The sequence below is a fragment of the Culex quinquefasciatus genome, chromosome 2 (assembly GCF_015732765.1).
Source record: "Culex quinquefasciatus strain JHB chromosome 2, VPISU_Cqui_1.0_pri_paternal, whole genome shotgun sequence".
Lineage (NCBI taxonomy): Eukaryota > Metazoa > Arthropoda > Insecta > Diptera > Culicidae > Culex > Culex quinquefasciatus.
In genome coordinates, this window is record NC_051862.1 from 159,487,518 (window position 1) to 159,511,932 (window position 24,415).

Sequence of the window (24,415 nt, forward strand, 5' to 3'; positions counted from 1 at the left end):
TTGATAATATTAAAAACTATGAACTGAAAAAAATGTTGCACGATTTTTAAACAAAATAAATCTCATAACTTAACTTTTCTTGAAATTATCTTTTCAAAAATCATTAACACTGTTTTATTTAAATTGTTTTAAGGCTATTGAAGCTATTGCTTATTTTCTAAATCTAGTGCATCCTCTCCCAACTAAAACAAGTTAAAGTACTGGTTATATTGAATTCCGTTTTTTACTGAATTTTAATGTATAAAGAGATAATAAAAAATGTCAAATAAATAACGCCGCAATATTTACTGAAAAAATGCATTTATTTAAAGCAAGCTTAAATCATAGTTTGATTTTTCCCGATAAAATCAAACAAAAAAATCGTTGTTTCTAAAAGTTTTTTTTATATCAAATAATATATGGTTGAGTGCTGTCAAAATTTTATCTTCGAATAAATATAGTTCAACGCATGTCCAACTTACACGGACGCCCAAGCCACCCAAAAAGTTGGAACGGTAACTTCAACTCGCTGGTTCTCGGGCATAACTCAACCAATCGGGACGATTCTTGTTTCCAGAAATTTGTAAGAATGTCTAGATGATCCTAGAACTTTGTAGAACTCAATTTGATCAAATCTGTAATTTTTGCGATCGAAAACATCGTTCCAACTTTTTTAAAACAACAGCCTCCGCGGAATTTTCAGCGATTTTTTTTTACAGGCGAAAAAAAAAGTTGGAAAGATGTTTTCGATCGCAAAAATTACAGATTTGATCAAATTGAGTTCTGCTAAGTTCTAGGATCATCTAGACCTAACAAATCACTGGAAAAAAGAATTGTCTTGATTGGGTGAGTTATGCCCGAAAACCAGCGAGTTGAAGTTACCGTTCCAACTTTTTTGGAGCCTTGGGCGTTGGAATGTTAATATGACTGAACAAACAGTTCAATTCCAATTTGAAAAAATCCAGCAAAGAGTATCACAAAATGCTTATAAACATTATTATAGGTATGCTAGAGTCAAAATGAATTCATAAAAAAACATTTATTTTTCAAAAAAAAATATGTCTTTTCCGATTTTCGACCAAAAATCCTAAATCCACAGTAAATAAAATAAACACTATCCAATGTATTGAAAATAGTGTTCAAACAATTTAGCAAAGTTCTCAAATGAGAATTTGTTTTTAAACCATGAAGGACCGTTAAAGATTTGTCTACTCGTTCCTGAGACACAGCTTCTTGAAATTTAAAATAAAATTGTGCGATGAAAAATATAAATACATATAAACACGATTAACACATTGAAATCTTCAATTAACTTTATTGCTGCCCGAACTGTATTTTAATCTGAAATGAGTTTTGATAGAAAATATGAGTGTACATGAAAATAGGAGAAAAATGAATGTTTCACTAAACTGTTAGTAAACATGGCTGTGTTGGTTCTAGGAACGTCTAATGCTCTCTTAATCTTTTTTAGCAAAATAAAAAATATATAACAATATTTTTTTCATTTCCCTGATTTGACTAATAAAAATGATGTAAAATTATATAGGTTTTTATATTCAAGCAATATTGTGACACTGGAAACGAAATCCTACAAATTTTAGGATTTAGAAACTTTTTATTTACGGAATCTGGTTCAATGAAAAGTCAAGAAAACTTTACATAAGAATGATTAAAACAATGAGGCTTTCCTGTAAATCTAATCTACGTCTGGCATTTTGCTACTAGAACCATATTTAACATTCAAAAGGAAATAAAACAAAATTGCCCTATCATGCTAGTAAGGAGCGCGGAAGGAACGTAAAATTCCATTTAAAAAAACGCTCAAGCAATGGACAACGAAAGGGTCACGAAAATATGTTGTCAGGCGGTAAGCAGCTGAAAGAGAACAGAATCAAAAAGTGGCGTTTGACGTTTCTTCGCGCGCTAATTGTTTGCATATTCGATGAAAAAAATCAAAAAACTTGAGTTTGTTTATTTGAATGCGACTGAAAATTAGAAACGCTTGAAAAATGTTGAATATGCTAAAAAAATATTAAAAATCCATTATTTCCTAAAAACGCAGAGTCGAACATTTAAAGGATAGAGTTTGCTTTTAACTGAGAGTGAAGTTAAAAATTAGAGAAAGCCATTACAATAATCATTTAACTTTCGGGAAAAAATCTGAAAAAACTTAACAGTTTATAAATTGTAGAATTCAATAATAAAAATATTGGTCCATTTCAAATATTAAGGAATTCAAAATTTTTAAAATAAGGTAATTCTAAAACCAAAAACAATAAAAAAAACGCAAAATTTTACAAAATAGAAAATTTGAAATTTAGAGGATTTAACAAAAAATAAAATTGAGCATTCCAAAATTCAGCAATTTAAGAATTTCTAAATTCAAATATTCCAAAATACAGAGTAAAAACACATTGAAATAAAGAAAATTAAATCTAAAATTATCAAAATTGTGAAATTTTTTAATTTAAAATTAGGCCGCTGCGATTATTTTTTTAAATTTATATCTTCGATTCTGACCAAGGTCGAGGAGGCAGAGCAAAAGCAAATAAAAAATATATTAAAAAAATAAATTATAAAACATGGTTTTATTATTTTAAATGTGTTTTAAACTGCATTTTGTAACAGTTGTTTTGCATCCTAAGTTTTCAAAATATCCGGCTGTACATCGAAATTTTAGAAATAATTAAAATATTTTCAGCGAGGCAAAAAATGCCGTATTATTGACGCAAGAAAATACACTTCGATTTGTTTTCTACATAATGGTGTGATGTTATTTGAAACAAATGTTTTATTTGTCCCTCAAATTTTTGGACGAGTTGCAGGAGAGGCAGAAATATGAAATTAAAAAATATATATATATTAAGATTTTTTGAATATATATATATTAAGAAAGTTTGAAGTTTGAAAACAGAAAAGTATAAAAATAAAATATAATGAAAAAAATCAAAAATCACTTGAAAAACACTCCAAATATAAACTCCATAATAAATTAAAGAATTAATAAAAATAATCAATAAATATTCAAACTAATAGAAAAAATATGTTGGGAATTTTTAGTTTTAATTTAATGTTTTTTTTTCATTTGAGCAACTCTCTACGAAATCGGCCAGTTTCGGCAATTTTTATTTTTTGTATTTTTTGATTTGGCTCAAACTTTGTGGGGGCCTTTCCTATGACCAAATAAGCTATTTTGTGTCATTGGTTCACCCATACAAGTCTCCATACAATTTTGGCTGCTGTCCATACAAAAATGGTATGTAAATATTCAAACAGCTGTAACTTTTGAGTGAATTTTCTGATTAATTTGGTGTCTTGGGAAAAGTTGTAGGTATTGTTGAGAAAAAATAGGTACACAGTTTTTTTTTGCTTTTTTAATAAATTTTTGTTTCACAAAAACTCAATTTCCCAGAATACGTTTTTTTATTTTAGAGATTTTTTGATATATTTGAGGGGACAAAAATCCGCAACTTTTGAGCCATAGAGAAACATGGTCCAAAAATCTGCCGCCAAGTAATGATTTTTTGAAAAAAATGTGATTTTTGAAAAAAAATCGAAATTTAATGCAAAAACATTTGACGTAATTTTTCAATGTAAAATTGAACTTGCAATCGATAAGTACATTACAGATTCTTTGAAAAAAGAGCTCCGTTTTCAAGATATAGCCACCGAAAGTTTGATTTTGGCGAAATATTTTATATTATATTATTTATATTTATAATATTATATTTTTTTAAATTGTGACCATGAGTGACCATTTCCAAAAATATTTTTTTTGAAAAGTTCAGAAAATTTGCAATGAAATTGTCTAAGAGGCATTGAAGATTGGACATCTGGTTGCTGAGATAATGCGGCTTTTAGAAAAAGAATCAGGAAATTGAAGTTTTCTAAGTCTCACCAAAACAACCCACCATTTTCTAATGTCGATATCTCAGCAACTAATGGTACGATTTTCAATGCTAAAACATGAAACATGAAAAAATAAAAAAAAGTTTTTTTATTTACTTGATTTTAAAATCAAATTCGGCTTCTGCCACCTCATTTCAGTCAAATTCAATACTCCATCACCGCCATTATGACCGCTTCCTTAAAATCACTTTAGAAAAGTGCCGTACTTAAGCTCGAAAATTAAAAATAACACACTTTTTTTCGTGATTCGATTTTTTGAAGTCAAATTATTGCAAGGTCTGCGGGAAATTGAGGCTGGGCTGAACTTTATTTGACCTAGGCTCTCTTTTAGACACTTTTTCTTTTTTCTTCTTTGAAAGATAGCCCAACGTCTCAGTGTAGGATAGATTTTGCACCAAAGTAAAACGATGTTCAAATATGCAGCTCAATTGTTAAATATTGGATATATATTCCACAAAGTTTTTGCCCGGCAATGGATGCAAAAATTACATAGTTTGATCAATGTATTCTAGATTCTCTATATCTAACAATCTATTTCTGGGAGAGTGAAAGAGAACACACAATCATCGATCAAAAAAAATTTTTTTTCGATAGTACATATTAAAAAAATATGGGAAAAATTTCGGGGGGGGCTGCAGCCCGGTAGCCCCCCCCCTGGCTACGGGCCTGAACCCAAGAACCAGCAGTTGAGGAAAATGGTAATGATCTTTACACCTCAACCGAACTCCTCAATATTTTCAAACAGATGTCCGCTGCACTGCGTGGATGCAAAACCAAAACCCAGCAGATTGAAGTGCTGACCTCGTTCGTCATCCAGTATGGATCGTAGGTCCCTCAAGCTGCTGAATTGGAACGCTTGCTCCATTAGGAGGAAGAACTTAGAGCTGGTGGATTTTCTTCGCGAGAAGGAGATCGACGTAGCTGCCATCACGGAAACTCATCTGAAGCCCGGTGAAAAAGTTTATCTGCAAAACTACAAGATCGCGACGCAGCTCGACAGGACCACCTCTGGAGGAGGAGGTGTGCTTGTCGCTGTTCATCGTGATCTCAAGCCACGCCGGCTGCCACACTTCAAGCTGGACATCATCGAGGCCGTTGGGGTGGAAATTCCCACTTCGGTTGGCCCAGTACTCTTCATTGCTGCATACTGCCCACGTCAGGTGAATTCCAGAGATGGTTCAGCAGCAAAACTGAAGAGCGATATCCAGAAGCTGACACGGCGGAGCGCAAAGTACATCATCGCTGGTGACCTCAACGCGAAGCATGAAGTTTGGGGCAACAGCAGGAGGAATCGGAACGGAGTGATTCTGCACAACGATCTGCAAAACGGATACTACAACGTTGTGAGTCCAGATCGTCCAACGAGGGTGGCTCGGTCTGGGAATCACTCAATCATCGACTTCTTCATTACCAATATGGCTGAGAACGTGGCTCATCCTGAGGTGTTTGAAGAGTTGAGTTCTGATCACTATCCGGTGGTTGTGGAGGTTGGAGCTTCCGTTACTCCGCAGCGGCAACCAACCCGGAAAGATTACCACAACGTTGACTGGCAGCAGTTTCAGCAAGTGGTCGACAGCAACATCGACTATGATCAACACCCGGAAACTTCTGCCGATATTGATCGTTCGCTGGAGGTGATCCAGCAGGCTATCAACCAAGCAGAGGCTGCCAACGTTCGGGAGGTTCCTGTTAATTTTAAGGTAACTGATATTGACGTAGATACTAAACACTTGATTAGACTTAGGAATGTTTATAGGAGACAATATCAACGGACTGGGGACTATGACAAAAGATTTCAGTGAACAATTTGAACAAAATCATACAAGACCGACTTGACAATATCAGAAATCAAGAATTTTCAAAACATGTAAGCCAGCTTGGGAATTATTCAAAACCATTTTGGAAACTTTCAAAAGTTCTTAAAAACAAACCAAAGCCTATTCCTCCTCTTATTGTTGAGGATTCTCCTTGATTACATCCGAGGAAAAGGCAAATGCACTTGGGCTTCATTTTGTTAGTTCTCATAATCTTGGCGCTTCCATGACCAGCCGTAAAGAAACATCAGTTGCCAATAGTATTTCAACAATTAATAACTCTACCTTTGAATTTCCTGCAGATTCCCATGTTTCTGGTGAGGAAGTCAAAGTTGCAGTAAAACAAATGAAAAATATGAAAGCTCCTGGCTTTGATAACATTTTTAATCTAGTGTTGAAAAAACAGAGTGATCAGTTCTTTCAACATCTAGCCAATATTTTCAATAAATGTTTGCAACTTGGTTACTTCCCCACCAATTGGAAACTGGGCAAAGTCATACCAATTTTGAAGCCTCAAAAGATCCAACATCGCCAACAAGTTATCGTCCCATTAGTCTTTTGAGTAGTCTGTCCAAACTCTTTGAGAAGGTCATCTATTCAAGGCTTTTGGATTTTACCAACGATAATAATATAATTTTGAATGAGCAGTTTGGCTTCCGTAAGGGACATAATACTGCTCATCAGCTTACGAGAGTAACTAAAATCATCAAGCAGAACAAGCTTGAGTCTAAATCAACTGCTATGGCTTTGTTGGATGTTGAGAAGGCTTTTGACAATGTTTGGCATGATGGTTTGATACATAAACTGTATTTGTACGGTTTTCCAATGTATCTTATCAAAATTATCCAGCACTATCTTTCGGAGAGATCGTTCAGGGTTTTCTGAATGGGATTGCTTCTGGATTATTCAACATTGATGCTGGGGTTCCCCAAGGAAGTATTCTTGGCCCACTTCTGTACAATATTTTTACATCTGATTTGCCTACTCTTCCTGGTAATGGTGTGTTGTCACTTTTTGCTGATGACACTGCCGTTATTTATAAGGGTAAAATAACCAGATATTTAGTTGGCCGTCTTCAGAAGGGTCTTGACGTTCTTTCCGAATACTTTGGCGACTGGAAAATTCGCATAAATGCAGCAAAAACTCAAACCATCATTTTTCCACTTTCCAAATCGGCCAGATTTGCCCCAAAGGATGATGTTTTGATAAAAATGAATGATGTTTCGATACCCTGGTCAAAGGAAGTTGTCTATTTAGGTCTCATACTTGACTCGAAACTTTTGTTTCGGCAGCATGTAGACAAAATATTGAACAAGTGCAGCATTCTCATCAGGTGTTTGTATCCTTTAATTAACAGAAAATCAAAGCTTTCTTTGAAAAATAAGCTAGCAGTTTACAAACAAATAATTTACCCCGTTATTGAGTATGCAGTACCTGTTTGGGAGTGTTGCGCTAGAACTCATAAATTGAAGCTCCAGCGTGTCCAAAACAAGGTACTCAAAATGGTTTTGAATGTTCCTGGCTGGACAAGATCAAGTGAGGTTCATGAATTAGCAGAAGTAAAAATGTTGGATCAGAAGATTCAAGAAAAATGTTTGAAATTCAGGGAAAAATGTGCTATTTCTGAATACCCCTTGATTCAAGGATTGGTTTAGTTTATTGTAAGTTTAAGTTAGTTTTAGGTTAGGTTATGTTTTCTTAACATTTTTTTTTTCCTCATTGTACCTAGTGTTACAAAAATGATAAATCATATACTTTTAAAGTTATGAAAATGAACAGTGTTTAAATCACGAAAAGCAAATTAAAGCTGAAGAGCCACAGCTGACCACTTATTATGTAAACCAAATGTAATTATTATAAGAAAGATTCAATAAAGTATATTTAATTCAAAAAAAAAAAAAAAAAGATTTGATTCAGCATCTGAATATTATGCTAAGATAGCAAAGTTAGACTTTTTACGTCTTGGAAAAATTAAAATTTGTTCAAAAAATTGCAGACATATGATTTTTTACCCATTTCGTGTTATAACTCAGTGAATGACATGGTCTGTAATCAAAAACATCAAAAAAATAATATTTTGCGCAACTTATTTTCTTTGTGAAATGAAAACAATTTTATGTTTAAGGCTTTTTTTTGAATTCCCATCAAAACTTACAAAATAAGAATATTCTTAAATGAATTGCTCTTCTTGATTTTATTCGATCATTTTTTACTTGTTGTTGCTTTTAAATTTTCCCTTCTAAAATTTGTAATTTCAAAAGTTTAATTTAAAATTAAAATTAAACGTCCTGCTTTCCAGTAACAATTTATATATTTCTCTAAAACAAAACGAATTTTTATTGATTTTGCGGTTGGAACAATTAAAGAGCATGCAGATGAAAAATCCCAAGCTTTAGGCTTGTAAAATGTACCGTCGAGTGAAATTTTTTCTGTGACATTCATGCTGTGCAGCACCTACCGTCACACTAACCATTTGTGACGAGACCGTCGATGATGCGTTGCGCGAAAGTCGTCGCAAATACACGCCAAAACTGTCACGCTACCATCGCTACACTACGTTCGTCGCACGACGGTAGTCTTTGACGGTCAACGATGATGTTCATGCCGAATATCGTCGTTCCTGTGTTCCTGTACGGGAGTGTCGTTGTTGACAAAAGCTTCAGTTAATGAGAGTGTGAGTGCACTGAGATAAGATACCATCTATAAACCACGTGGACACTTTTTTGAAATCTCAGACTCCCCCCGCTCCTCGCCCCCTCGTGGACAAATTCCATACAAAACAAATATTTTTTGTATGGAGCGTGGCCAATTGGTGAATTCCCCCTGGGTCCTTGGGAGGTGTCCACGTGGTTTATGGATGGTCCCTAAAGGGATTGTCGAGAAACCACCTCAGGGGGGTGGTTGTTGGTATCGCGTAAATTTGAAAAAAAAAATAACAGCAAATGAAGAAATTGTAATTGTTACGTTGACCACGTGGTTTGAGAACTAACCTGGGTCTTGGTGTTGAACATTAGATCAATGTGTTCTTAGATGCTCTGGATGACCCAGAAGAGAACTTCTGGGAGTTAAGACCGGTGAGTCTTCAGTGTTTATGGTTGACTACTCTGCTGTTATGTTAGGATGTTCTGGGTCATCCAAGAACTTTCTGGAGTTATGATCTGTAGGTCTACCGCCGTAACAAGCTAGAGTTCGGAGAATTTTGTGCATGGATCATACGTCATACCCGCATAGCATCAGTTAATATGGTAGACTACGGATCATACCAGCATAGCATAAGTGAGTATGGTAGACTACTCTGCTGTTATGTTGGGTTGTTCTGGGTCATCCAATCTGTAGGTCTACCTCCGAAACAAGCAAGAGGTCGGAGATTTTGGACCAAGGATCATACCCGAAGTTGACTTTATTGCTGTCGGCCACTATTGCTAGTACCAACCACTACAAGAACTTCGCCACCCTGGGTTCCTAAATATACGAAGGTATGGCACGGAGCGAAGGCGTCGAATACCCCACCGCGGGAGTTTAACCGGCGACCTCTTGATTGTTAGTTCAGTGCGCGGTCCGGCATCCACATGAGCGGGACCAATGTGGTATGATCCGTGTAAAAATTTACCGACCACTTGCCGGGTCCGGTGGTTTAGTGGTTATCGCGGTAGCCTCTGAACCCCAGTATGGCCTGGGTTCAATCCCAGACGGACCCGGTGGCATTTTTCGAGACGAGATTTGCCTGACCACGCCTTCTATCGGATGGGGAAGTAAAACGTCGGTCCATTTGCGTAAAAGAGGTTTTGGGTGACTCACCACACATAACCTTCGGACGCCTAGAAATGAGCAGAAACTTGCAACAGAGACCACAAAAGACCCGGGGGTCGTTAAAGTGGATTACTTTGCTTTTGCTTGTTACGAAAGTAGACCCACAGATCATAACTCCAGGGATTTCTTGGACGACAGATCTTCTCAGCATAACAGCTGAATAGTCTACCATACTCACTGATGCTATGCGGGTATGATCCATGGTCCAAAATTGCCAACCTCTTGCTGATTACGGCGGTAGACCTACAGATCATAACTCCATGGAGTTCTTGGATGATAATGACCCAGAACATCCTAACAAAACAGCAAAGTAGTCTACCATATTCACTGATGCTATGCGGGTATGATCCATGCACAAAAATCTCCGACCTCTAGCTTGTTACGGCGGTAGACCTACAGATCTTAACTCCAGGAAGTTCTTGGATGACCCAGAACATCCTAACATAACAGCAGAGTAGTCTACCATAAACACTGAAGCTATGCGGGTATGTTCCGTGGTGAAAAATCACCGACCTCTTGCTTGTTATAGCGGTAGACCTACAGATCATAACTTTAGGGAGACCTTGGATGACCCAGACCATCCCATTATAACAGAAGAGTAGTCTACCATATTCACTGATGCTGTGCGGGTATGATCCATGCACAAAAATCTCCAACCTCTAGCTTGTTACGGTGGTAGACCTACAGATCTTAACTCCAGGACGTTCTTGGATGACCCAGAACATCCTAACATAACAGCAAAGTAGTCTACCATAAACACTGAAGCTATGCGGGTATGTTCCGTGGTCAAAAATCACCATTTTGTATACCCATACTGTGCTATGATGGTCGTGCACGATGGTCATTCCTATGAACTTCACAGAGGGTAGCTGTGATCGTCGCGCGACGTTCATGCGAAGCAATTAGTCGTGACCGTAGCGGTGACGTGCGAATCGAAGATGTTGCATGACGGTTGTCGCGACATTCTCTTTGTCCGTGTTGCGTCGACGGTCTGCTTGCATGTGACGGTAGTTTTTTTGGTCGACATTTTACAAGCCTGCTAAGGTCAGATTAAAAAACATTGTAATTTGATGTATAAACTTCCCGAGAAAATTCCCTTTGAATTCGGAAGAAAACCGGGAATTCCAAAATAGAAATCTGGTGGCAACCCTGTGATAGGCCCTTGATTTATATTCTTGAATTTGTTGCAAATCGTAAACTAATATTCTAATGCTAAATAGCAAAAAGAAATGAAAAAAAAATTAGCAGAGTTTAAACAATTGTAAAAAACTTCAATCATATTCAGATAATTATTGATGAAATGCAAAAAATACATCAAAAGTAAAGATTCTTGACATAAAAATTATAATTTTCTAATGTTTCCAATGTTCTAAGGTTAGCAATTTTCCAACCCATCCTGTACTGCATTCTTGCTCACATTTTATGCGTTCACTATGGCGCTCATTAATTTTTCAGCCTCGGTGTGGTTTTGACCTCCTTGAAGCTTGGCCATACACTTTACCGACAGTTTCTCCTGCTTCTGCTGCTACTGGGAAAAAAACGCCATGAAAAAAAGACCTGATTTTCTCATAAAAGCTACCGGCGTCTGCCTGCCATAGTAACGAATGCTAATTGGCGCGGGGGTGATTTGAGAAAATAAAGGCTAGCAAGTTGATTGTAGGGCAGAGGTGGGTTGATTGCATAAAAATATTTTTAATGTTTTAAAGCAACTAAGAATTTACCCCACCTTCCCTTAAACAAGCTGGAAATAAAACCTAAAATAGTAAAATGAGACTACTCAGAACACTAACCGCCACCACCACCTTCATTGCTGTAAGTACAAGAAATTGGTTTTATTACGACGCCACCCGCTTCTTTGCATCAAACCAGAGAGAGCTGCTGCGAGGGCAACCTCGTCAGAGCTGTTCCCTTCAACGCGTCGGAACGATGCAAAAGGGTACAGACACAGCCCTGGACAGGTTCTCGTTTCACGGTCCATTCACAGGTGTTAAAATCCCTGGAAAATAACTAACGATGCGACGCGACGTCGCTGTAAGTAACGTCTAATGAGGATCGTTCTGATGAAGAAGTGGAAGAGAGCTAGGTAGTTTTATATTACTAAAGAGATGGAATTATTAGTAGCTGCTTTTTGTGGTTGATTAACTCATTGGAATATTTTAAACTACTGGAAATAAAGAAAGCTTAAAATTTAAGTATTCAGATTAAAATACTGAGTCGTAATCATACAGGTTTTCTCCTAAATTATTTCGGCAAAAAAACTCAAAAACAACAAATGGCATGACGGTCTGGTCCTACCTTTTTCAGAAACAAAGATTACCTCAATCCTTATGAATCCGAAACTCGAAGACGTTGCAACTTTCATCACACTTATGAATGTAAAAAAGACGACAACGAAGAACGAGTTTTGGGGCGTCACTCGAAGCCAAACAAAGTTTATTTTTGTTACATTAGCGGTGATAAAAGCACAAAAACCATCCGAAATATTTCTCCTTTTGAATAAAATCAAGTTTTTCTTGTGCCACCATCACTCAAGGGGGGAGAACGGTACTCGTGGTAATTAAATCTTTGTTTTTGGTACACTTTTCCCTCAGTTACATCTGGCAACACGTACTTTTCCGTCGGTGGTACTTGGTTTCGTTTTTTTCTTCATCCGAGGCCATTATAACTGAATTATACTTCGTTCATTAAAGAAATGTGCCACTTTTCTCTCCCTCCAAGGGGGTGCTATCTTACACTTTTTTTTCTTGAATTTTCTTCTCGAGACAGGTTGTGCTTTTTCTTCAAGGGGGAGGATTTTAATGTATTTTGAAGAAATGAAACAAAGATGGAGATTATTGGGTGCCAAAAAAGCAGAACAACAAAAAAAAGTCAGCCAACCAGCTCTGGAGGATGAAAAACAAGCGAGCTGCAAACGTTGTCGTTTTGGGATTGTTCTGATTCTGGTCTGGTCCTGGTCTCGACATCTGAAATTGGATTAATATCTTGGGGGGTCTGGATTTGTTGTTTCGCTGAGACTGACAAATTAATGCTCTGGTGAGGGTGATGGAAATTGATTAATCACCAGATAACTTTTTGGAACTTGACAATTTGTAATTTGAGTGTTTTATTTATAACTTTTTGTAAAAACCTTTACCAAAATAAGCGTTGGATAATGTATAATTCTAGAACATTTTTTTAAATTTCTCTACACTTTGAACAAAATTAAACATTAATGACTCTTGGTGCTAATGCAATGAATTATCAACTAATGCATTTTTTATTACCGTTTGTATTATTTTTAATTGTTTGTCTTTTCAACTTTTTGAATTTTTTGCAAGTAGGTAAAACATTAATTTTTCCAAAAATTTAAGATATTTTTCAAACCTATGGCAAAACTCTTATAATATCTTAACCCTCTACTGCCCAAAGATTTTTATTTTTCCCGTGTTCAGGAGGTCATTTTGAGCAACTTTTGTTCTACGAAAACTTCACTTCTCTTGTTTTACGTTTTTCTTGTTTCATTTTTAGTATTTTAATTTGCATTTATCTTGTTTAGTTTATGTTTGTTTTTGGTAGTATTTGGCCTATTCTACCACCTTCTATCATTACATTTTGCATACTTCTTTTTACTTAAAATATAGGAAATGTCAGTAAAAAAACACAGAAAAAGTTGACCCCTAAAAAAATTACATTTTTAAAAACATTGGCAAAGTCACATAAAACAAGTAAAACTTCCAACCCCTTAATTTTTCTAAAATTCTGAGAGTTCTTCTTTCCAATGCTTTTTAAGGATCTAAAATTGGTTGAAAAATAGATTTTTGGCCATTTTTTAAATCGAAGCCCGTCTAGAGGCGGGGTTGGGTTGTAGAGAGTTAAGCATTCTCGTCAGGATTTTTCTTATAAATTTTGGCTTTCATAATAAGCTTTTGTCATGGTTGTCCTTGTATCAAAAATGACCAAATCTATACGTTTTTATGACAACAAAGCGTTTTTGAGTATTTTTGATCAGCGGCTCAAAATTGAAAGTACCGATTAGATTTTTTTTAAGTAAAATAAGACTATTTCATATTTTAAAGGGTAGGTGCAAAGTGCTCTATACATTGTCAAATTTGCAGAATATGAATTAATTCATGGAATTTCTCTGTTACGTCTGATTTCGATCTGATTTCCAAAATTTAAAAAAAATCAAAAAGCCCAAAAGTACAATTATTATTTTTTTTTTGCTTTTTCAGCCGAATTTTAATTAATATTTATAAAATACAAAAATAAAAATATATATAAATATTTAATAAAATTACAAATTTAATTTAATGTTTTTGTCCCTCGTATGTTGTCGAGGTCGAGCGAGGGAGCAAATTTCATGCCTGTTTATCGCAAATTTAAAGCAAAAATTAATGCTACTATCTAAAAATTTCAAAATTTCAAAGAATTTATGAACATTTTTTTTAACTTTAACGTTTTTTTAACCGATCCCAAAATTCAAAATCTGAAAAAGATTAAAAACTCTATATTTGAATTAAAATATACAAATAATTATCAGTATAAAACCGATAATACTATATTTTTTCTAAGAATATGTTTATTTTAGTCAGTATTTTTTTGGGGAAATTTTAAGAAGGGGGTCAAAACAATTTAATACATAGATAAAAAAATTATGGTAATATTCATCAGGAAATGGTGCCAGATTTTGGGTCAAAATATTTGTAATATTTCATCAGAAACTGGTGAATTTCATCAGTTTTTGATGAATTTTCATCAGGTTCACATTTTTACACATTTTTTTTTCCGTAAAATTACTAACAAAAAGAGGTAATATTCAACCAAGCAAATTTTCAACCTTCCAAAATTCAACTTTTTTTCTGTGTACTTCTAACAAACAATTTGCAAATTATTAACTAATCAATAAAATACAAATATTTTTTTCCTATACTTTAAGGTTTTGTATCGATCTGTGGTACCAAAATTCGAAATTTGTAAAAAGATGGTAAAGTCTTTATTTGATTTAAAATGCATAAACAAGCGTTATAGATGCATTGTAAACAAAATTACAATCGATTTCACAAGTTTTTTCAACGACAATTTAAATTTTTATCATTGACAACATTGTTGTTCCCTCTTTTTCCATTTTTTAAGGATACTTGAAGGGAGTGGGAAGAAAAAAAATAAATAGAATTAGAAAAAAGAGGCAGAATAGTATACTGCTCTTTTTTTTCATGCGTAACAAAATTGCTAAAAATTTGGTGAAATCCATCCATTAGTTTCTGTGCTGTTTGGGTTACACTTAGAAATCTTCAATTTTATTGTGTCTTTATTTTAAGTGGCTATATCTCTCAAAAGAAAATACCAATCTGCAATATATCTTGGTCAAATTAATTGGGCTTAAAAAAAAGTCGAAACATGCAATAAAGGTTTTAGTCCAGTAAAAAAACGGATCTAATTGATGTTTACCTCAGACACAAACAAAGACAATGTTGAACGCATTATTCAATATCTATGCGTCGTACTCTCAATTGTTTTACCTTAATTTTTCCATCTTGAAAATATCTAGAACACGAGTTTTTTGCACTAGTTGGGTCCTAAAATTACGCTGTAATTTGAAATATTACTGTTCACAACGATAAAGATTATTTTTCTGAGTACAATGACCCTTTGTTCGACCGCAAATGAATTGAAATTGAATTTTCAATCAATTTATAAAAATAACATCTCGGCCCTTCTTGACAGAAAAGTTCCTACGTGAAAGCTTTTTCCAATGGGATCCATCGAAAAAATGTTGTCTTGTTATATTTTTTTGCATCAAAATCTAGAGTTTTTTTTTTTGAATGGGACCTATAAACATATGAAAGACAATAGTTTATAGGACCTTTAAAAAAACTCTAGAAATGAAAAAAAGTTATCAGAAATGGTTTTTAGTCGTGTTCTCTACCGTTGTACATAAAAATTTACTTTAGGACCCTATTGCGCTAAAGAGTCTTTCTCGGAACCTACAAAATATATTTTAAAGCTGGCACCACTTTTTTTAGCAAGAACCATTATTACCTTTATGTTTTGTTACTTAAGGAGGTATCAGGCTACGGCAAACAAACTCGCACTTTTTGACAGTTCGTCTGTTTTATTTGGTTGCCAGCATTTGTTTGCAGAAACGACAAACTGGCAAACACGAAAAAGTGCGAGTTGTTTGTTTGTTTGTCACAGTCTGTTACCTCCTTTACACTCACGAAAAAACAACAAACACGACGTTATATAAAAAATAAATATTTTATTAAACATTTATACCATTGAAAATATTTTTCACTGCACAGCAAAAAACTTCATTCGCCAAACATAATTTCCAAATCCCCTCTACCAGAAACCGACTAAAACTCCCCTTTTGTGTGATGTAATCAATCTCGACCGCCGGAACGCAATCGCGATATATCACGTTCTAGATTTCATTTCCAAATCTTTCTATGCATAAATTTCCGATTTCCTGTCTTCCGGTCACGCACCTTCCCGGAAATGGGACACCCCCACCGTCCGTGGACTGTCCCGGTTTTTGATAGGTTCGGTTCGCCACGTGCACTCCCACACACACACACACACACACAATCAATTGTTTCAATTAACGTGCTCACAATAAAGTGGAATTTATGGGAGGAAATTTTCCGTTCCATTAATTAGGAAAATTTGTTCTGTTCTCTCGACAGAAAAACTCCAAGCAAAGTCCCCGGTGGCAGCACGGCGCAGGAGGAGGCGGAGCAGGAGCTGGTGGGGGAGGCGTTCCGGCAAGCGCCACGGGGGGACTCGGTTCCCAGGGCGGTCATCACCATGGTGGGGCGATTGACGGAAAATCCGACCCCTCGGAGGACGACAGGGGCGATCCGGACGTGATTCCGGCGCAGTTCGGTGAGAAGATGATTTAGATTTCTGTTTTGCTCTTCTTTTTTTTTTTTGGTATTGTGGTTTCGATTTGTGTCGTCTTGAGTTATTTGTTTTCCGTTGATTGACTTTGCGTGAGCAAATATTGATGGAATGTTCGTTGATGTTTTTTGCAGTTTCCAATGATGGGGAAGATTCCAGCTTCAATTCGTCCAAATGGCCTAACGGGAGCTATGTAAGTATTTATTTGTTTGGTACTGAAAGCATTTAAAAGTAGCGAAATGCTCGATATTTTCTGCAATTTTTTTGGTAATAATATAAAATTGAAATTCATTGCTCAAATTGACGTTAGTTTTTGCTTTTCAAAGTCTTCTTTTATTTAGTCTTAAAAGTATAAACCTTAATAAAAAGCAGGTGTTCATCATTCTGTACGGAAAAAAATTAAATTATTCCAAATTCAGAAAAAAAAATCATTATCAAAAAAATATCTTCTGTTGCAAAAAGAATACTTTGACTTTTTGTTCTGTAATTTGATATCTCCCGCTCTCGACAGCACTTTAAAATCGACACAGAGAGCTCATTTTAAAATAAATCCTATAATACAGAGTTGTTTTCCCTTATAATTTTATTAAATGTTTTAGGGGCTAAAAAAAATTTTTTTTTTTTTGCTATTAAATTCAGAGTTTAATAAGTTTTCAAAAGTATATTGTAACGTTTCGTCAATCCTTGGATATGTTTGTAAAGTAAAATTTTGTTGTAGTTTAGAAAATATTACAAATAATTCAAAATTAAAATGCAGTAATTTGTATTCTGTGTCATGCAAGGTATTTGTTTTTGTTTCAATTTAAAATCCACTGTTTAAATTAAAACAAAAAACAACATTTGAAAAAAATGTTTCCAGAAAGATATGAAAGCGCCAAACGTGCAAAAAATATGAATGGAGGTTGTTAGACAGGCTTAGAGCAATCGAATAAACTGACCTATAATTTCATTCAAAGGGTGTTTTTCGGAATTGCAAAAAATGTTGTATTGAACACGTTGCAAAACTTGATTTTTCAGCACTCGTCGTATTTAAAAAACTCGGACAACCTCGTTGGATAAATGTACACCTCGTGCTGAAAAAATCTTCTTTTTGCAACTTGTTGCATAAACTATTATTTAAAACCAATTTTGGACTTTTGAAAAACATTAAAAAGGAAAAAAAACATATTTTTGATTTTTCAAAGATTTTACTTGTTTTATTTGGCAATTAAAAAAGGAGTAAATTTTGGTCATGTTGTAAATCCCTCTTCTTTAGGCCGTTGCAAATATTTTTTAAAGTTTATGTCGTGTTTTTGTGAAATTCCAATGTACAGCACCGCAAAAAGTTTGTCTTCTATAGTTGGGTATTTTGAAAACTAATGATTGCAAAACAACTGGGCAGGTATAAAATGCACTTTAAAACACTTTTTTTTTATTCAAGTGTTGAGACCATGGCTTGTTATTTAAATTTCAAGTCATTACATTTCACAAGAGAATAACCTCATAGAATCAAGAAAAAATAAAATTAAAAAAGGATTATCCATAACTCTGTTAGTTTTTAATCAAACGAAAACAATATTTATCAGTTTCTCGGGATAAATCATTTGTGCGAAGGTTGGCTATTGAAAAATATTGCTCGCTCGGTGAAGGGGAAAATCGATTTCAATTATCTCTGTTCGGACGATTAAAAGTGAGTGCTGCTGATCCAATTATTTCGCCACCCAAGTGCCAGTCAATCCGCACTGATGAGGCGGAACAATTCTGCAAAGTGGGTTGCTTATTATTCAAAAGTGCACTAATTGAAAGTAAATCCAACGAAGAATTGAACTAACAGTTCGAAAAATTTCAACTGGAATTTACAATAAATTATTTCACATTTATTTCAGAATAGCATCAACAAGAAGTTAAACACATTTCATTCAAACATCGATACCATGTTTACACCCGCTTAAATAAAGCATGAGAAATTGGCTTTCGTGCAGCATTCCGTTCTGCCCACCTCAATCTGGAAACAATATGCGCACGTGTACACCCGAGGACATTTCCTGACAGGATTTCACAGTTTGACGTGCCTTCCCCGAAATGGCTCCATTTCCTGTACACTTCCTAAATCGGGTCAGGTCACCTTTTCTTCCTCTTTCCCCAAGGGAAAGGTCCACATCACCTCCCACCTCCTCGGCGTCAAGTGTGAGCACAAGAACAAGTTTCCTGAACAAGCTGCTGACATTCTAACAAATGTACTTTCGTTTATTATTTTTCCTTCTCGATACACACACACACACACAAATACAACGCATCCTTCTTGAATTCCTTCTACGGGGGAGAGGGTGGGAAAACTATAGGTATAGTTCGATGTAAGGAAAAGCAACATAGTTTGTTCAGTTGGTCGTTTGAGCTTGTTCCGTTTGCTCGGCACATTGAACTTGAACGACCAGGCGTTTATTGGTTCCTTGGCTACAACACACTACGCTACAAGTCCAGGACAACCTCTTCGACGATACCATAGAGTGTGAGAGTAAGAGAGTAATCGAATCGGACACTTTCAAGGGAGGACAATGTGGGTTGAATGAGCAATTTAGAACATTTTTTTTAAGTTTACTATTGAATGTGAAAGCATGTTAAAACTGCATTTTAATCCGCTGCTCTGAAAATTTTACCTCTCTGTATTTTTTTTTTTTGTATTATTCTTGTTTAGTCGTGGTTTTTTTTTGGTTTATTTATTTATTGGTAGTTTTAGGCATATTCTACACACTCTTATTGTTATCTTTTGTCTAATTGCTGGTTTTTATAATTTTCCAGTTACTTTTCAATTTTTTAAGTGGTTTTCTTAGTTTTTTTTTTATGAAAAAAAACTTGAACCGTTAGCTTTTAAGTCGCAACAAAGTGTTTCAAAACATAATCTGAGACATAATATTAAATAATGCATACGTTTTTGACATGAAAAGATGATAGGTATTACAGTCCAGACTCGATTATCCCAAGGCCTTGGAATATTTCATTTCAAATAATAATTACGATTTTTTTTGTTTTATTTTTTCAGAAAATGAATTTGGTAATTTAATAGGCAATCAATCGCTCTAATTTGATTAAAATGGTCCATTGAACTTGAATTTGATATCAAAATAGGAAAAAAATCACATTGTTCATGATTCGATTATCCCAAGTCGGATAATCGAGTCTAGACTGTAGTTTAAAATACGATGAAAGTTGATCCCAGAAAATAAAAACTTTTTTTTAACATTTGCAATGTCAAACAAGAAAAATATACAATCTGAAGATCTTAAAAAAATAATGGTTTTTGGTTTCTGATGCTTTTTGTAAATTAAAATTTGGTAAAAAAGATTTTGGGTTAATTTCAGTATGGTTCAATATATGGTTCAATATATGGTTAAGTCAGTATGGTTCAATACCATCCCGTCTAATTTAATTTAAACTCTTCATTTTGCGGATAAATCTAAAACCTCTCAAAGTTTAATGTTTATCAAAGTTTATCAAGGATTACGGTACTTATTTTACACAATTCAACAAATAATTTAGAATTAGAATAAGGGCAAGAAAAAATACAAATTTGAAAATTACACTCTCCGATCCTGCTCAAATTTGGCTGGGCTGTTGATACCATCAAAACATGCAAGAATCCCGAGTTTCGTCAAAATTGGACAACCCCCTCAATTTTGGTACCTCCTTAAAAAATCGATTGGCGATTCTAGAATACTCTTAACTTTAAAATTAGAAATCTCAGGAACAAAACATATTCATTTCTGTCAATAAGTGATTCTTATGTAAATTGGCAGGGGAATGCGATGGTGAGGTCGACCTTAAAAAAAATTAACAGGGCTGTTCTGAGATACGGTCATTTAATGTTTTCAAATGCGCAATATAGGTACAACAAATAAATATCTTAATCTAAATTTTGATCACGGAAATGGATTCTATATCCAAGTTCCTTCAAAATTAAGCTTTAAACCGACCTTCTAAGATTTGTGGTTCCTGAGCTATCGCCGTTTGAAAATAGGAAACGCTCAAAAATCGCCAAATAGTCGATTGTTTGGGGAGGTACCAAAATTTAGGGGGTGGTCCGATTTGGACAGAAATTTGGGATTCTTGCATGTTTTGATAGTATCAACAGCCCTGCCAAATTTTAGCAGGATACATTTTTAAGGCAAATGCAAATTTTATTTCAAGATCTTTGTATTCTCTCCCCTTTTCCTTTGAACATTTCCCCTATTGCTGAAAATTAAAAATTGTCGATTATAAACTACTTAGGATACGTTGTATAACTTTTATTTATGTATTTTTTTATCAAATGAAGGCTTTTTAGTTTGTTTAAAAATATGTTGGGACCACAGGAAAAACAATAATTCCATAAATCATTGATATTCAACAATTTTTTGATAGTTGCATAACTGTTATGATGTTTCAAGCATTTTGTGATATTTTTTGCTTACAAATTTTGAAAATTAGGCTTGAAAATTAAAATTTAGTTTCAACAACATCGATATAAGTTTTTGGAAACTGCTTAGTGAATTGAAAAAAGTCAATCAAAGACAGATTTGTTTTCCAATAATTGAAACTAAAGATTAAAAAACACTACTGTTCACTATAAAATATCTCCAATTTCTTCATTTTACCCCAACCTCCCCTCCCAAAGTGCATTTTGTATCGCACTGCTCCTGACGTCCTGACGCTGGCCCGGAACCAGTTTCCTTCAAGATGTCGATATTATGGAGAGGGGGCGGAACACCACTTCCGTCTCCGTGTGGGTTAAGCACCCATCACCATTTCCCCCTTCCTAGTTGCCACCTTGTTCGAATGTATGTGTGTTTTCCAAGTTCAATCGAGAGTGAGAAAAGCTGGCAGCGTTAGTTGACTTTACACCACCACCCGGGTGCCTTTTCCCTCATGAGCACAAGAATTTGAAGGTTGGGGAAGGGGCAAATGGAATGCTTGGCTCGGCTTGGAGTCGAGTTTCATTGATATTTTAGAGCTATTAAATTTTCATGTCTTGTACACCATGTGCAAAACATGCCCGTTGATGGGAGAAATCGATTGCACTCGCAAGGAACTCCGAGTGAAGGAGTTTAATGGAGAAAGAAGTGGGAGTGGGAACCACTTTTGGCACGGACAGGCCACCGTGTGAGCCCGGGTGGATTGCATACCTTCCAGCGGGGGGCACGTGAATGTGTAAAGCTTTTCCGCACCGGGGAGGGGTTTGCAACGAGGTTTGGCCGGAGTGATTGATTTTGTTTAATGACGTCTGCACAGAAACGAGTGCTTTTGCCACCCCTTCCTCTCTCTCTCTCTGCACAAATCAGCATTGTGTGTGGCATGTTTGCCGACCTGTCTGGAGAGGTGCATTTTGCCCGGGCAGGTAGGTGCTTTGCATATTAATGGGAACTTTTAGAGCTTTTACAAATTCTAGCACAAGAGCCCAGCTGTAAAAGCGAACACTCGGGCGCGAGCATCAGGGAGCATAATCGATGAGGCAAATGCAGCATGACTGCAAAGTATGCAAACTTGGACATGGGTATAAAACAAATATGGTGAAAAGTTGCCGAAAACTGCAATTTTTGTTGGATAAAAAAATTAAATATATTTTTGAATTGTAATATAACAATAATTTGAAACATGATTTTTCATGCAAAAGACTTGGAAATCGATACATTTGACGTGAACACCCGAGAGGCGTGATCTCGATTTATTATCTTCATTTTCAAGTTAGTTTCAAGTTAAGTCTTTCGATTTTCCATACTAAGCTATTCTTGAACATTCTTCTTTGTCTCTTTTAAGTATAAATAGAGGTAATATTACATCTTAGAAGAGGCATTATCGCACCTTCACGTCATAGCTTGCGGGCCAAATTTACAAAAAAGGTTATTAAAAAAAATAAATTACGTTATTTTAATTTAAAAGATTACATTTCTGTTATTTAAAAAAAAATCTATTTAAAATAATAGAAAACAAAATAACGGTTTTCTATCGATATTGTTGATTTTGTTGTTTCTGGTATTTGAAAAAAAAAATTAGCTGAATGTACTTGTGCTTTCAAAAAAAAAAATTGTTTTTATATTTCGAAAATGGTGGTGACATTACATGTTGAACAATTCATCTAAAGGCGTAATTTTATGTGTGGCTAATAAAAAATCGTTGAGAGCCAGAATTCCAACATTTCAATGAAAAAAACTTTTAGAAAATGTTTTAAGCTTCCGTATAGTCAAACTGCAATCATTATTTAAAAAAAAAAAAGCGAAAAAACATTCATTTATTTCATCGAAAATTCACTGAAATTCAAAATATTTTTAATAAACCCAAACATGCACAAATGATTCTAAATGCAAGGGAATGCATATTTAATTAATTTCAGCTGAATGCACTTAAATTTATTTATTTTTTTAAGTTTTTTGAAAATATATTTTTGTTTCTGGTTTTTCGAGCCAATTTTTTAATAATTGAGGAGGGGTGGGTTGTTCGACGAAAGCTTTGTAAAATATTTGCTGCAAACTTGATCCTCCGATTTCCACATTTTGTCTGCCTGAATCATTTGATAGTCAATCAGATACGTTATCTAACTGTAATGAGTTCGAATCCCGAAGGAAGTGCAATGTAAGTTTGAGGGTCAATTCATAAAAGGGTCAATATGACCAGCAAATTAATAAAGAAAATTTTTATTTTTTGCAACTATTACAGAATTCTACCTAAGTCAAACTTGAACGTTTTTTTAATATTTCTAAAAATGTTTGATGAAAGTTTTGACGATATTTACTAGTTTCACTCACATTGAAACGTGTGAAATTGTTTAAATTATAAAATATTTTGAACAAATTATTTGTATCCTAAAGTGGGGATCAAAATATTGACAAATCATAAGTTTTTTATTAACAAAAAAATAAAAAAGATTAGCATATAAAAGTTTAAAATAAACCCTAATTTTGAAAAAGTATAAAATAACTTTACAAGTGGTCAACGGGCCATTTTACATGATCATTCAAAATTGGTCCGCGGGCCACAAAATATCGCACCTCGCGGGCCACGTTTGGCCCGCGGGCCATACTTTGGGCACCCCTGTTATATAGGTTTTAAGAAAAAAAATCAATGCTTAAGTTTAGTTTTCTTAGTTTATAAGCTTTTTAACTAACTAAATATAAATTTCAGGAAAAAATGTTAAAAAGTCATTTTTTGATCTTTTAAACTGAATTCGAAGCACGAATCAGAAGTTTCCACATTTTATATGATTTTTTTCAACTGAAAATGCCTATAAATTTGAAGATTTTTTTTTTAATTATGTTAAAAAACACTTACATTTACAAACTTATTATGCCTTCTCCTAATGAAAAATTGTCCAAAGAATCCGAAAAATGCATCCTGTTGTCCGAATCAAAATCATGAAACTTTGAGAAGATTAAATTATGCTATTCATCAAATTTTCTCAATTATAGTAAACTAACTTTCAAAATTTTACAAAAAGTTTTTCTTGAGGTACCTACTTTGAACACTTCTCTAACACGGTCAGTATGATTCTATACCATTCAGTACGTATTTCATTTGCACTCTTCATTTTGCGGAAAAATCTCAACCCTATCAAAGTCACCCCGGCTATCAAAATCTCCCCATTTTACGGTACTTTAAAACAAAATACAAATTGTAATACATTGCAAAATGAGTATATTATAAATACTTAAACTCACATTTACCTCAACTTTGAATGAAAAAATAGTAAATTTACACTTTTTTAGAGGTAAAATTGCACATTCCCGGATGTAATATTACCATGATTTATAATACTGAGCAATATTGAATATTTATTGGTGCACGTAATATTGTATTTTTTTAAAATACTAAAGTTTTCATAACTTGTAACATGTGTATCAAACGACGCAAATTGTGAATACATTTAAAATACTACATAACAGTTTTTATAGCAAAATAGGAAAGTTTTCTTATCTTTTTTCCAGACACATTTTTTCATAAGACGCGAAATGTTGCATCGATTTTCACTTCATTATAATTTTAGCAATTAAATATATTGAAATTTGAATTGTTTTTTT

General features: G+C 34.5%; 1 protein-coding gene across 1 annotated transcript in view; it reads left to right on the top strand.

Annotated features, from left to right (window-relative positions):
- Positions 1–24,415, top strand: part of LOC6036051 — a 747,764-nt gene that overhangs the window by 714,695 nt on the left and 8,654 nt on the right. Inside the window, exons 16-17 of the mRNA XM_038257515.1 lie at positions 16,178–16,376; positions 16,526–16,584. Of these exons, the coding sequence (XP_038113443.1) occupies positions 16,178–16,376; positions 16,526–16,584 (258 nt within the window). The remainder of the gene's footprint in view (positions 1–16,177; positions 16,377–16,525; positions 16,585–24,415) is intronic.